The sequence below is a fragment of the Micrasema longulum genome, unplaced genomic scaffold (assembly GCF_059751315.1).
Source record: "Micrasema longulum isolate JH-2025_06_02 unplaced genomic scaffold, ASM5975131v1 h1tg000528l, whole genome shotgun sequence".
Taxonomy (NCBI): Eukaryota; Metazoa; Arthropoda; class Insecta; order Trichoptera; family Brachycentridae; genus Micrasema; species Micrasema longulum.
In genome coordinates this window covers 19,494-33,709 of record NW_028277725.1, presented here as the reverse complement: position 1 = coordinate 33,709, position 14,216 = coordinate 19,494, and the positions used below count along the sequence as shown (strand labels likewise).

At 32.8% G+C, this 14,216-nt stretch overlaps 1 protein-coding gene across 1 annotated transcript; it reads right to left on the bottom strand.

Moving 5' to 3' along the window:
• Positions 1 to 8,114: 8,114 nt before the first annotated feature.
• On the bottom strand, positions 8,115 to 13,765 carry LOC148280840 (tektin-2). The gene is made up of 6 exons (XM_088227696.1): positions 13,441 to 13,765; positions 11,273 to 11,489; positions 10,889 to 11,103; positions 10,566 to 10,788; positions 9,240 to 9,463; positions 8,115 to 8,729 (listed from the first exon to the last, which is right to left on the bottom strand). Exons 1-6 carry the CDS (start codon positions 13,647 to 13,649, stop codon positions 8,540 to 8,542), a joined length of 1,278 nt encoding a protein of 425 aa, XP_088083822.1. The 5' UTR covers positions 13,650 to 13,765; the 3' UTR covers positions 8,115 to 8,539.
• Between the last annotated feature and the right edge of the window lie 451 nt (positions 13,766 to 14,216).

Sequence of the window (14,216 nt, the reverse complement as noted above, 5' to 3'; positions counted from 1 at the left end):
ATCTAGATACGCTGCAATTGAAGTTCCAATGTAGTGCCCTATGAACCACTCGGTGCGGATAAGGAAAAAAATTACCATGATATATATAAAATACTAAAATGAAATAAACAAAATGAATTATGAAACCAATGACATGCAGAAGAGAAAAAGACATGCAACTTATTAAATATTGATAAACTTGGCGGAGAGGCCATTTAACGATCTCGGAACATTTATATAATCAACTTATGATCCAGTCGATTGCTTTTAGATTTAATTCCATGAAAAAAATGATTAAATATGCTTTCTGTACCTACCTGCTTTGCTTTTTTCAATTAAAAAAAATATTTACTGTATTTTTTTTTACATTATATAGCATTCAAACATAATATACAACGTAATAAAAAAATAAGAAAAAAAATCTCACATAGGTATAACCTGTGCATGTGTACCTATAAATGATTTTAAACGTTTTACATTACAGAACGCAAATAATAAAAATACACAGTCCCTACATATTTTAATATAAGAAACAAAAAATAAACCTACAAGAACAAAAATGAATAATCAGTGTTTCCTAAAAGAACAATGCCTTCATATATGGATATATATATATATATATATATATATAATCCTCATAAATGGCTAAACCGATTTACGTGCGGTTTTTTTCATAATAAGGAGCTTTGCGCTGCGGATGTTCGTAGATCCTAAAATGTTCCATCTAATTAGTAAAAAATAAGTTAGGAACATAAACGTTTTATTGGTCGATGTACCAGGGTTGCATTCGACGAGAAAGCATATTCAAGAAAAATTTAAGGAAATGTTTTTTTTAGTATTAAAAAATATTGTTTTGAATGTTTACAAACAAGATTAAATTATTATGGATCCCAATTAGATTCTTGCCTGAAATTCCTGCTAATTTCTACCCATTTATTTATTTTTTATGGATTTTCAGTAATGATAAAATAATATTAACCGATATTCAATACATTTTTGAAAATCACAATGCTACATGAAGTGCATCTTTTATGGTAAAGAGCCGAGTTTGGCATTTGCAAAAATAATTATAAATTAAAAAATGAATTGTTTTATGTTTTAGAATTCAACCATAAAAAAGTACCTAGGTACCAACTTAAATTCAATATTTGAATATTAATTATTCATCACACCTACAGAAGAATTATAGTAGCGAGCACTGAAATCTTTCCACCTATTAGGAAGGGCTAGTGAAGGTATAAATTAGTTCTAAGAACTAATTACCCCCCCCTTCATTTTTTGTCTACCAGAATAGGGTCTTACTCAAATAATGAGACCAGTTTTGTTGTGACTTTCAACGTGTTGACATCAAGTATTAATATTTTCGTGAGTTATGGCAAAATGCAAGCGTTTTACAAAAAAACACAATAGTGAGTTCCAGAGCTATAGTGGTTTATATTTGATGCAGTCACACTGCAGTGTTAGATTGTATAAAAATGTAAAGGTTCTGCATGTCTAGAGCGGAAAAAACGGTACTGGGCATAAAAAAAAAACAACGCATGATGAGGATCGATTCCTGAAGCGAATCTGTTTGCAGAATCGATCCAGAAGTGCCGTGGATATAAGGACAGAATTCATAAAGGCTGGTAATTCTGAAGTGGGTATTCACACCGTACGCCGAAGACTCCGGGAAAGCGGATTTTTTGCTAAGAGGCCTGCAAAAAAGCCACTACTGATCAAAAACATGTTGATTATCTACATAAAATATTTATTGTCCTTTTACATTTGTTTGTATTAACTTTGTTTATGAACTGATTTTTATGTATCCATTTTCTAATACAAATTAATTATGTTGTTGCCTTTTTATAAATATAAAAAAAATACCATTATCACCATCATTATTCTCTCTAATGGTGCATAGGGTACTTAATTGATAAATCAATTGCAGCGTATCTTGATATTTTTTGTTACGTGCAGGTAAGATGATCAGTCTTACGCTTCAGGTGCCAGTCCAGGGACTATGAAATATTCTAGCGTAAAAACACATTTTAAAAATAAAACTTTCATTTCAATCATGTCGGGAATCGAACCCGAGACCTCGCTAACTACTACACCATGAGGCCGACCTATATAACTATAGAAAAATAGTAAAATATATTAATGTAAATGCTTAAAAAATGAATTCAATGAACTTTATTTAGTTACCTGTTCAAACAATCAACTTAATACCTTTAAATACCATTAAGTTTTGTGTCCGTGAATTAATATTAATTTATTTTCTTACTTCTTATCGTCTTCTTTTCCTTAGAAATAATAATTCTTACCTTTTATCAACTTTTATAACTCCGCCTTCATTACTTTATTACTCAAATTTATATCATTAAGCTACATACTTCGCTGCTTTAGTTTTTGTATGTTCAATATACCATTTTTAGCAAAATTGAGTTATGAATGTCAATGTGTTCATCATCCTATTACGCGTCTATCTAGTTAAAGATAATTTTTTTTAGCTATTTAAAAGTATTTTCAGCATTTTTTCAGAAATCTATTTGATTTTACTTATTTGTTTTTATAACCAATAAAATGTCTGTTCTAGAATTTGCAAAATGGTCTATTGAACATAAAAGAACTAGGGCAGCGACTTGTCGTTTCGAATTCGTGTGTATTTTGATTCAAGAGTCAAACCATCCTATACTTTGAAATCCGGAGGGCTTTGTTTTGATTTCCCAAGTCCCTGACGTCACTTCCTTCCCGGCGGCAAGCCAAGAAAAAAACGGTACTTCTTGTAATATCATAACGAACAACACACGGAAAAACAAATCTTAAAAACCGATCTACGATAACGTGCCCCGATCGATTAAATAACATAATTAGCTAATAAAACGATCGAGTGCTATCCTGGAATGAGTGCCAAAGGAAGATAAATGTAATTCTATATAATTTTTGTTTAATTCCTGGATTGAAACAAACATACACCAATTTTCTTGAGCACATTTCGGCAAAAGGCAGCCCTTGCTTACAGTCCCAAGGAGTTGAAGGAATAACGAACACTCATTTTATATAATTTATAAAAGATGGTCGAGTTCTGTACTGAGGATATAAAATATATATGAAAAATGATACCAACGCTTATTTACAAATTGTGTGTTATTTTTTTATCTTTGTTGAACATCCAAATAAAAATAAAATGAAAGCTTGGTAGTGTATTTTAAATCTATACCCCTGAGGATCATTTTCCGCGAGGTTGTTTTATTAAAATTAAGTCTAAATTTTAGCTGTAGTTACCGACTATGGGCCTTTTGGATTAAACATATATAAAATATATTAATGTACTTTGAAGATGATACAGAACTATATTAATTTAATGAAATAATTTTGTAAAATCCTCTTTCTTTTCGTTGTCTGCATTAGATTCTTATAGTGTAAATGACATTTAATTGGTACGCAATATTTGTTTACCAATCTGTTATTTATTTGTAAATCATTCACAAACCTTATAAACAGTTAGTAGTCAAATACGTTGACCACTACACTATAAGTCAGACTTCGTCATAATGTTAAAAAAAAATAAAGATATGTATTATTGAACCGTTGTACGTATTTTATTTTTTTATAAAAATTAACACATATTGAAACGCCAAATGCACCTCAAACGAAAGAAAAACATACCTGAATTTATAATATTGTGATCCCCTTTGTAAAAGTCGCCACCCTCATAAAAAAAATAATCGCAATACTGAACCAAAATCTACGTGCCCACGTGTTTACTTTTAGGAGGGTACCCATAAGGAAGAAAAACACTCATTTCTTGTAGAAAAACCACCCTTTGTGACAACAGGGGTGGGTGTTTGTGATCTACTTAGCAGTAGAGACATGCTACTGTCAACTTTGTCAACATTAGGGTAGGTGTAAGTACCTATATCCACGTAAGCTGGATAATAAATGTATGAACTCATTTTAGCACGTGTGAAAAATACACCTTTTCTATGGGGAATAGGTTATCCACCAAAATAGTTAGGACAAAGATATTTTTTTCAAACCTATCTGCCGATTTGTAGGTTTTCCTTCAAATTGATGCTCTGTCATCATCTTCATCATTCCATTTCCACACCTAATGGTACATAAGATCCTGTATTAGTACACCAGTCGCAGCGTATACTGATATATATATATATATATTTACACTTTATATTCATATACAATTTATATGCCTACATATAACGGCAGGCATATTGCCTTAAGATAATTTCTTCCTACCTACCTAAACCGTTCAGTTTGAAAAAAATACTAGTACATGGACATATTGAATCTTATAATTTTTTACAAAAATTAAAAACAAAAGATTAAGAAAATAAAAATAAATATAAAAAAATAACACAATACAATGCATTTTTTAAATTTAATTAAATAATTTTTTATCACCACAACAGGCCAGGAGGCCCAATTACAGTGGTGAATTACATCACAGAATACCCAGGCTTGAGAAAAATCACATTTGATTTTTGAGTTCTTACCGGGAATCGAACCCGGAACCTTCCGTGTGTGAGTCGAGCGTCTTGACCACTACACCACGGAGGCCGGTATTAAGGTAAGTTTTCCGCCTTACGCTTCTGGTACCAGACCAGGGACTATAAAATATTGTGTAAAATTACCCTTTTAATTAAATCGCACTAAAAAAAATGCAAAAATGCACTCTTGTACAAGCATTACTACTACCCATTCTAGATTACGCTGATTACCATGACTGATTTGAGCTTTGAGCAACTCGATAAACTTGAACGACTTCAGAATACATGTATAAGGTACATTTTTGGTCTTAGGAAATATGACCACATTTCTGATTATCGTAGGCAACTGAAATGGCTCAAAATTAGACAGCGGAGAGACTATCACTCCCTCTCACTTCTGTTCAATGTACTTCATAGTCCTAACGCTCCTATATACCTGTGTGAAAAATTTCAACGCTTATCAGTTCATGGTTTACCTCTTCGTTCTCATTCTCAAGGCACTCTCTTAATATACCCATACACAATTCCCATACACAATTCCTCTTTCTTCTCTAACTCATATAGTGTCCATGCGGCTCGACTGTGGAATCATCTCCCATCCACCATCAAAGATGTTACTACATTATCTCTGTTTAAATCACGTCTGAAGAAACATCTTCTTTCTCTTCTTTAATCTCTCCTCCTTTCCTTTTTCCTCTTTCCGCTTTTTTCCCATTGAGTAATAGTTTTGATTTAAGGTAATTTATAAACAAATACGTTTATTTCTATTTTTATATATTTTTAACTTTTTAATCTTTTTTTTTTTCTATTGAATATGTTCTGTAACTTGAATTATAAAAATAAAACTTTTATTTTATTGGTTGGTTGGAAGAAATTGTCATTTGGCAATAAGCCCGCCAATGTACCATTATGTACAAAAAGTTAAATAAATAAAGAACCCGAGATCTTTTCATGTTTTGTACTTATGTCTAATTTTGTTTATATTCGATTTTTTTATTAGTGATGTTATTTAACTTTCTGTAAATAGGCATTTCTACAGTCAATTCAAATGTTTAATAACCCTTCCATTATTTGTGTGTAACAATAGGTGTTCATACCAATCTTTCTAGTGTGCAAATGTATATTTACTTGGTTTACCCACAGGCACTACGGCCAGTTGTTAAGAACCGTTTTTGCAACGAGTGTGTATCTACCCGTTTTGGTTAACGAACCTTTTTATACCTTGAAAACGGGCCGGTGAGAAACGGGAGTCCTTGTTGACGATCCGTTTATTCATACTAGCCCACTCAAAACTATCAAACGGAGAACGCGCAACGGTCAAGTGTAAAAAATGGGTGTACACACCCGTTGAAAAACGGTCGTTAACTAAGGTCCTGAAAAAATCGGGTGCACACCCGTTGAATGGTGTAAACATTCAAGCGCATACCCTCAGAGTAATAATGCGTAACCTAGAGAGACGCCCTATCACTATGTTTCATAGAACGCAAGCGATGTTGGTTTGTTGGTTAGCAACCAATTGGTGGCCATTTTGTTTTATTTGATAACATAAACTTAACGGTTCGATCGGATGCTTTTGTAGCTGTGCTTGGCTTTGTTTGTAAATAACTTGGATATTTACGTTATAATAAATGAAAATTGACTATGGTGAATTGCAGTATGTTTGGTTGCAGCAGTAGGAGCGTCAAAGGTGTTAAAGGAGTCAGTTTTCACAGGTAATTGATTCCGAATATTTTCCTATGATTTACATTGATTTTTGGCATTTATTGTCCCGACATGTGTATACATAATATGTTGCTTAAAAACTTTCCTTATATCAACATATTTACTTCAGATACTATTCTTACTCAATTTAGGGGATACATTTGTGAATTAAAAAAAATAAATTAAATGTCAATTGTCTTTTGTATGCTGATGATGCTGTACTTCTTGCTAACAACAAAGAGGAATTGCAATTCTTGGTAACAAAGGTCTACGATGTATGCAAGAGAAGCGATTTGCTGATGAATGTCGATAAATCGAATGTGATGGTTTTTGAAAGAAATGAAAGTATGACTAGGACTATTTATGTATCTGGGAAGTATGTTCACTGGGGATAGAATGACTGAGAAAGATATTGAAAGGAGGGTGAGTGCCGGGAACAGAGTAAACGGTGCACTCAAATCGACCTTGGCAAATAAATGTTTGTCACAAGAGGCAAAATTGGCAGTTCACAACGGAGTCCTGGTCCCGTCCCTGATGTATGGGAGCGAAGTATGGACTTGGAAAAACAGGGATGAAAGTAGGCTAAATGCTGTCGAAATGCGATCTCTCAGGCGAATGTGTAGTAAAACTATGTACGATAGATGCACAAATGTTGAGATCCGTACATTATGTAAGGCTGAGACAAGCATTATCGATAAAATCAAGAAAGGAGCTCTGCGCTGGTTTGGACATGTAGAAAAATGGACAGCGAAAGAACGGCTAAGAAGATTTACAATGCGAATGTTGATGGATGCAGAAATAGAGGAAGACCGAGAAAGACATGGCATGACCAAATACAAAAAATACTTAAAGATGGACATGTCAAAAGTCGGAATAATCGGCGCGCGTGCATGAGAAGATGTATGAATGTAGAGGAAGTGAGATCTGTATGCAAAGATAAAGTGTTGTGGCATTCTATCCTCTCTGCCTACCCTTACGGGGAAATGGCGTGATGGTTTGTTTGTTTGTTTGTTTGTTTGTTTTTGTTCATTTGTGAATTAATGTATGTTTACTGTTGATAATGACAGTTGATTATAGGCAATATGTCAGGGTCGCACTAGGCATCCATATGAAGTTTAAGTTTTTATCGAGTAGAGGTCGATTAAAATTTTACTCGAAAATAGCAACGTTAACCTTAAAATGTCATCTAAAATGACGTGTCAAAATTTCAGGCCGCTACGACTCGCCATTTCGGAAATGTGGCGGACAAACAAACAAACTCAACACAGGACTTTGGTTCAATGGAGTTGGGATTTATGTCTCAATAAATGTAACATAAGTTTATTGTGAATAAAATGAATAAATAAATAAAAAATAAACACACACATGTATTTTCAGTTTTATAAAATAATATAGGCGAATTATAGAAAAATAAATTGGGAAAACCCTGCAATAATAAATACACAGGTACATATTGAAAAGAATTTACAACGCAAATTAATATCCATTTGGCAATTCTCGACCTGAGTACGGCCCATTGTTTTGCTGCGAACTGTAGCTAACTTAACACCCAATAGTCATAGAATGGTTTTCCTACGTTTGGGCTCCTCTCTAGGTTACGCATTATTACTCGGAACGCATGCCTCAGTTTAAACATGATATGAAGTTATAATTATCTCAGTTTAAAATACTTTCAGTATTTGTTAAAGTTTTTTGTCTTGAACATTTTTTGGACGTTCCTATTAACTAATTTTATTTAAATTTTATTTACTCACAAATAATTGAATAAGTTACATTTATTGAGACACAAGTCCCAACTCCATTGGACAAAAATTCTGAGTTGAGTTGGGACGAATAATGCAGTAAAACAATAATATTATAGTACTTACAACAAAAACATTATCAAAAAACAACAGAAACATAACCTTTCGATATCAAATGCAGGCTGGACCCAAAAAAACATCAATGTGCATGGAATACGGACAAGCAATTTATTTTTGTAGATATTATTGTGATTTTCAAAATCTATTATGTAGGTTTACAGTAAAAATCTTTTTTATTTTGTATTAATACACAAGACCTCTAAAGATCACAGAAAGATGAGATCGATCCGATCATCAATGTACTGTTTTCACTTTTACTTGAATATAAAACACAAATTCAATGGAGCAACGTTACAAAGTGATATGGTCTATTTTCATATCCCCCTGAGAATATTGTTTTCTCGCGAAAATTGGAAAGCATGCCAACTATAAAACCAATATTTTGTAAGTGTGCATAATTTTATCGGTTTCAGTTGCTTTAGAGAAATGTCGACAAAGCTTATGATAAAACTTTGTCGACATTTCTTGGAACAAACAATAAACATGAATTAAATATTGCAGTTTGAAGAGTTAATCTTTTGGAACTCGTCCTTTAAAACTGACAAGTGCAATACTTCTATCTGCTTGACTTTCTCCTGATGCATCTTTCGCTGCATCTCTCATCTCAAGAGCTCTTATGTCAATCTCCATGGTGTTCGTTTTGTCGTCCAAATCAGTACTGATCTTCAGACACATACTCTCCAAGTCGTTGTAAGTGGCTCTGAAATAAAAAAGTTTTTATCGGTTAGACAACCTAGACATAAGCAGTAATGTATTTGAAAAATGAGTAGTTTGGTGAGTTTTGAAGGCATATAATTGAAATAGGATAAGATACAATCACGCATGGCTATTATTCAATCTTTCAAATTACAAAAAAAAGTTGTACTCTTGTTAAATAAACATTTGCGTCCCTGTGATTTTATCGAAAAGACGTGCGCTAAGTGATGAGAAAAATGAATTATTTTATTATAATGTGTTGGGGGTAGTTAGAAAATAAAATTACCATTTAGTACACAACGATATCATTATAAATTTATTTGCCTGGCAACACTGGTCTCCGTTTTACCGACTCTTAAAACAAAATAAGTTATTGATTTAGAAGAGATGTACGCTAGCGTAATTTTTTCACCGATCGATCTCTTAAAATAGAAAAAGTGAAAGATTGAAGAGAACTTTAACAGGATTACAATCCCATGGTCTTTAACAAAAATGGACTATTTATTCTACTCACTTGGCCAAGCCAAACTTTTCCAGAAGTGTTTTGATCGTAGTTTTGATTGAATGAACTTCTTCTTTAAGTCCCTCGTCAGCTGCATCCAGGGCAAGTTCAGCTGCAGGTCTGTAGGTTCTGTTCTCCAGGCGGGTCTCTGATAACTTCAGAGCATTGGTCTTGGCCAACATGGCTCCCTGAAGAGCTGTCATCTCAGCCACCAGCTTCGCCATATTGTCTTCCATCTGTGGTTAGTTTATTAAGCTTCAAAATTACTAAATTACCTTTATAATATGTTTTGAATGGTCTATTTAGCCTCGACGCTTGATAAGCTAAGACATAATAACCTAAAATTTATTAATTAACATATTACAACAGGGATAAAGAACATTTAAAAAAGGTAATATAGAAGTCTAGGCATCTACAGGGCTTATAACCTGTCAATGGCTGGTTTAAGTGGCCACTTTACACACTGTGTTTCTTAAATGTTCTTCATCTCTGTTGTAATATGTTAGTATAAACAGCTCCCCAGAGAGTTGAATCCAGTCCTTGTCTACAAAAATTTGGACAAACTCAAAATATTGTAGATAAATTACCTGGTCCATGAAGAAGTATAGAAATCGAAAAAATAACATTTTCAGGCGTTGCCTAGTATGTAGGTGAAATAATTCGATTAGATGAATCTCACCCGCATAAATAAAGGTTTCAGCTCTTTAACTTCACAAACATCAACAGATGAAAGAATTGAAGGAATATAGATGTTCAAATATAGGCAGAATGGTGAATGTTACACAGTGTGTAACGTGGCCACTTAAACCAGCCATTGACAGGTCATAAGCCCTGTAGATGCCTAGACTTCTATATTAACTTTTCTTAAATGTTCTTCATCTCTGTTGTAATATGTTAATATAAACAGCTCCCCAGGGAGTTGAATCCAGTCCTTGTCTACAAAAATTTGGACAAACTCAAAATATTGTTACCTGAAATTTATGTTTTAGGAAGAAAAGTTTTGAACTAGTAATTAATAATAAGGTATCATGCGTTTTGTGTCAATTTTATTATATTCTTATCTTAGTTTTTAGCACCAGGCGTATTCATCTAATAATTCTACCATCATCAGATAAACGAAAAGGATATACTGCGGATGATGTAAACATGCAGAGCATGTGCACTACTAAATGATAATAAGGGCAGCAAAAAGAAGAAAGTTGGTAACCTTCACAAACCTCTTAAAAACTAAATAGATACCTACTTCCGAAATACTTTAAAATTGTAATTACCTGTAACCTGCAACAAGACATCAATTTTATGACTCGAAATATATTTACATAAGATTCCTTACAATACCTTTGCTTTTTGCCACTTTAATTCAGTGTGAGCTCTCTTCGTATCATAGATTCTCTTCCTCAACGAGTAATCTGTTGCGTCACACTGAGCCTTCATAGTATTTTTGGCTTTTTCTCGTGCCAGGAAGAGTTGCTCTCTTGCTCCAAGAGCCAGTCGCAATTCCCGTTCACCTTCAGCCAAGAAGTGCTTTTGATTTTCCAACCATACTGGGTGTGTTATACAGCTAAAATCACACAAAATTGCCAATCACAGCCGATAGTTATACACACCAACAATACTCAATGTGTGTATCAAAATTTTGATCATCATTTCTTCAGCCTTACTGTTTTGGGTTTCTCAGCGGGTTCGGTTTCATTCCAATATTTGCACAATCTTTGTTCAGAGTCAGTTGATCATAGTCTAGAGTCACAGTTTCTGTTTTGTTATTAATGTCAAGTGTTAGGTCAAACTTCAACTTTTCTAGATTGTTAATTTTCTCCCATGCCATCTGGCAATACTCTGCTAACATTTTCTTGTTCATGTCTTCAACGCACAGTTCCTAAAAAGCATAAAATGATTAAATTGCCAAAATTACTATCAAATCGAAAATAACAAAAATACGTAACCGTATTCGAGAAATCATCTTAAAGAATAATTATTTATACGAGCATTCAAATTATTAGTTTCAGGAGTTAAAATTATATTTCAGAGTGACGTAATAAACTTGCTTTTTTTAGCTCAACATTTGCATCATCGATCGTAAGTTCGCTTGATTTTCTAGCATCTCTGTTTGAGAGGCAGTCAGAAGTGATAAAAATGAATGTATTGAGTGCTTCAAATTCTCTATCTGTGGCTGCTTTTTCATCTTTCAGTGCTTCCAATTCTCTCGTCACTTTATCAAGCAGCTCTTGAGAGGAAGAACGCCATTGGAGAACCTCTTGAATCCTACAAGTAGGAAATATGACCAAAACAAACCAAAAAGACCATCACGAGGTAGGCAGAAAAAATAGAACGCCACTTAAATTTGTCTTTGAATACATACCTCGCTTCCTCAACATTCATACATCTTCTGATCGTGATGAAAGTCTATTGAGAGATGAAGGCACGGAGGGCAAAATTAACCACGAATTGAAATGTCATCTGTTGCGCGCTTATAACGTGTCTGTTTTATTATACGTCATTGACAGCAAAATGGTATTTCAATCATTTGAATTGTTCGGGGCATGCCACTAGCGTATAAAAAATAGGCACGCTATTTCTATACTAGCTACATCTATGAACTACATGTATATACCAAAAATATTGCCCTCAAAATGTGAAAAAAATATATACTTAATCAAGATACAGTTGCAATAATTTACTAACAGAATGAAATTCGTATGCTATATTATTATTAGAATGCAAATAAGAATATGTATTTATATGCCCTATTTCAAGGTTTAAAATAAAAAATTATTCATGTAAGAATGAGACATGCGTATTTATCAAGTACATGTTTATTTCTGAGTAGCTCGTTACCATAGAAACGACACTAGCTGGCGGCTGTCAAATTTTTTAAAAGTGTACTTAAAAACTACTACTACTCTACTTATTCCATATATTGGATTGAATTTTTGAATTAATATAATGAATATATCTGTTTTGTTTTTCACAGTTACAGCACTTGAAAGCATTTTTTCATCACACTTAATGACATAGTATTTCTGCATTACGTTTGATCATGATCAAAGTATTTTAGGGAATGAAGGCACGTAAGGCAACCCACGAATTGAAATGCAATTTTCGTCACGCTAGTAACGTGTCTATTTAATTAAACGTCATTGGAGAATGCTCCCAAAATGAAAACATCCGTTTGTTTTTCAAAGTTTTTAAAATTTATTATTTAAAAAAATCTAATAAGCTTTAATTTATAATTTTGAAAAAAAACCTTGTACATAGGTAAATGTAGTACTAAGAAGGTTTTAAATTGTGTCTCGCTTCAGTCTTGAAAATATGTATGGTTGTTAAGTGATCATTGTACATTTTCAGTCTACTGTTTTGCATTCGAGATTGTCCTATTTTTGTTTTGTTTTTGAGGTCTGTGTATGGCGATGATCATAGAATTAAGAATAGTCCAAAAACCACATACGTGCATCAAACAGAAGGCGACTAAACTACTCTTAAAATAGTAGTTTTACGTTTTGACCCATTAGTTTCTTTGTAGACGTCGCTCAGTAAGCAACTCCCGATTGGATATCAACTATGCCGTGTTGTGTCGTTTTAAAGTGTAAAAATACTGCTAGGATATTTAAAAAACAGGATGGGATCATATTTAATTTTTAATTAGCAAATGCATGTGTAAGTAGCAAATGCATTACTTGAAAATTGAATTATTTATCCATCTGTCAGATTGTCAAAGAAAAAAAAATTGACGTTTCGTTAGTGCTGCCAGGGTAGTATTTTTTTTACCTAAATTTGCTCATGTAATGAGAAAACTAATAAATGTTGGATCTCAAAAGTTTTTGAAATTTATTGTTTTAAAAATCTGATGAGCTTTAATTTATGAAGGATACTAGGAAGCTTTTAAAATGTGTCTCATTTCAGTCTTAAAAATATGTATGGTTGTTAAGTGATCATTGTTTATTTTCAGTCCACTGTTTAGCATTCGAGATTGTCCTATTTTTGTTTTTGCTGTCTGTGTATGGTAATGATGTTAAGTTCTAGTATCGTGATTGTGCTGTAATATTTTATGTGGTCTAGTGTGGGTTTGTGTATTAGTTTGAGAATTTCAAGCTTTCTCAACTTCTAGAGATTTGTACTGCGTTATTGTCGGTGTTAAGTAGTCTACATAGGTTGTGTCCATTTATAAGTAATTAATTTTGCTGTCTTTGTAGTCTTTGTCTTCTTCCCTTTTTACCTGTCATTTATTCTGTTATCATTGCGATAAGTATCATACTCCGTCTTCACTTTGGTCTCATTCCTCAAGTTCCTAGCAGAGTGCCTAAAATTGAACGCAAATTGCCTCTTCTTGTCAGAGGTTTGCTGAAGGTCCGCCACGCCAGCCAACCAATCAGATAACTCCAAGTGTGGCACGGGCTTTTCAAACGTCACTACTGAACTTGCCATTTTTTCGTTTCAATAAATTATTCAAAACAGATAAAATTCAAAAAAATAATATAGTAAAAACTTTTGAAAGAAAAATAGCCGAAATATTTATAATCTCCTTTTAAAATGTCAAAGATAAAAAATAAACGAACGTCATAAAAGCATGTTTCGAATACCTACGTATTTTAATTTAAGTGGGTAAAATATAAGTTAGGTACTAACAAAAAAGTTTTTATTTATTTATTTATTATTTATTTATTTATTTATTTACGGACAAAGTCCATTATAAACATTACAATTAAAAGAAATTTTTACAATTTTTTTTATTTATTTATTTATTTGACGGACTTATGCAGTCTTTTCTAACGATGGTAAATACAATTTCTTATAATAAATACAAGTACTAATAAAATAAAATACAACTAAATAAAATTAAAGCTAGTACAAAAAAAAAAATTACTACCTCAAGACAAGATTCGGTCTATATTAGTGATTTACTTACACCAAAAAAGTCCAGTTTCGAGTTTACAATACAAAACTGTAAACTCGAAACTGGACTGTGCTGTGTTGATCAAGGAACAGCACATT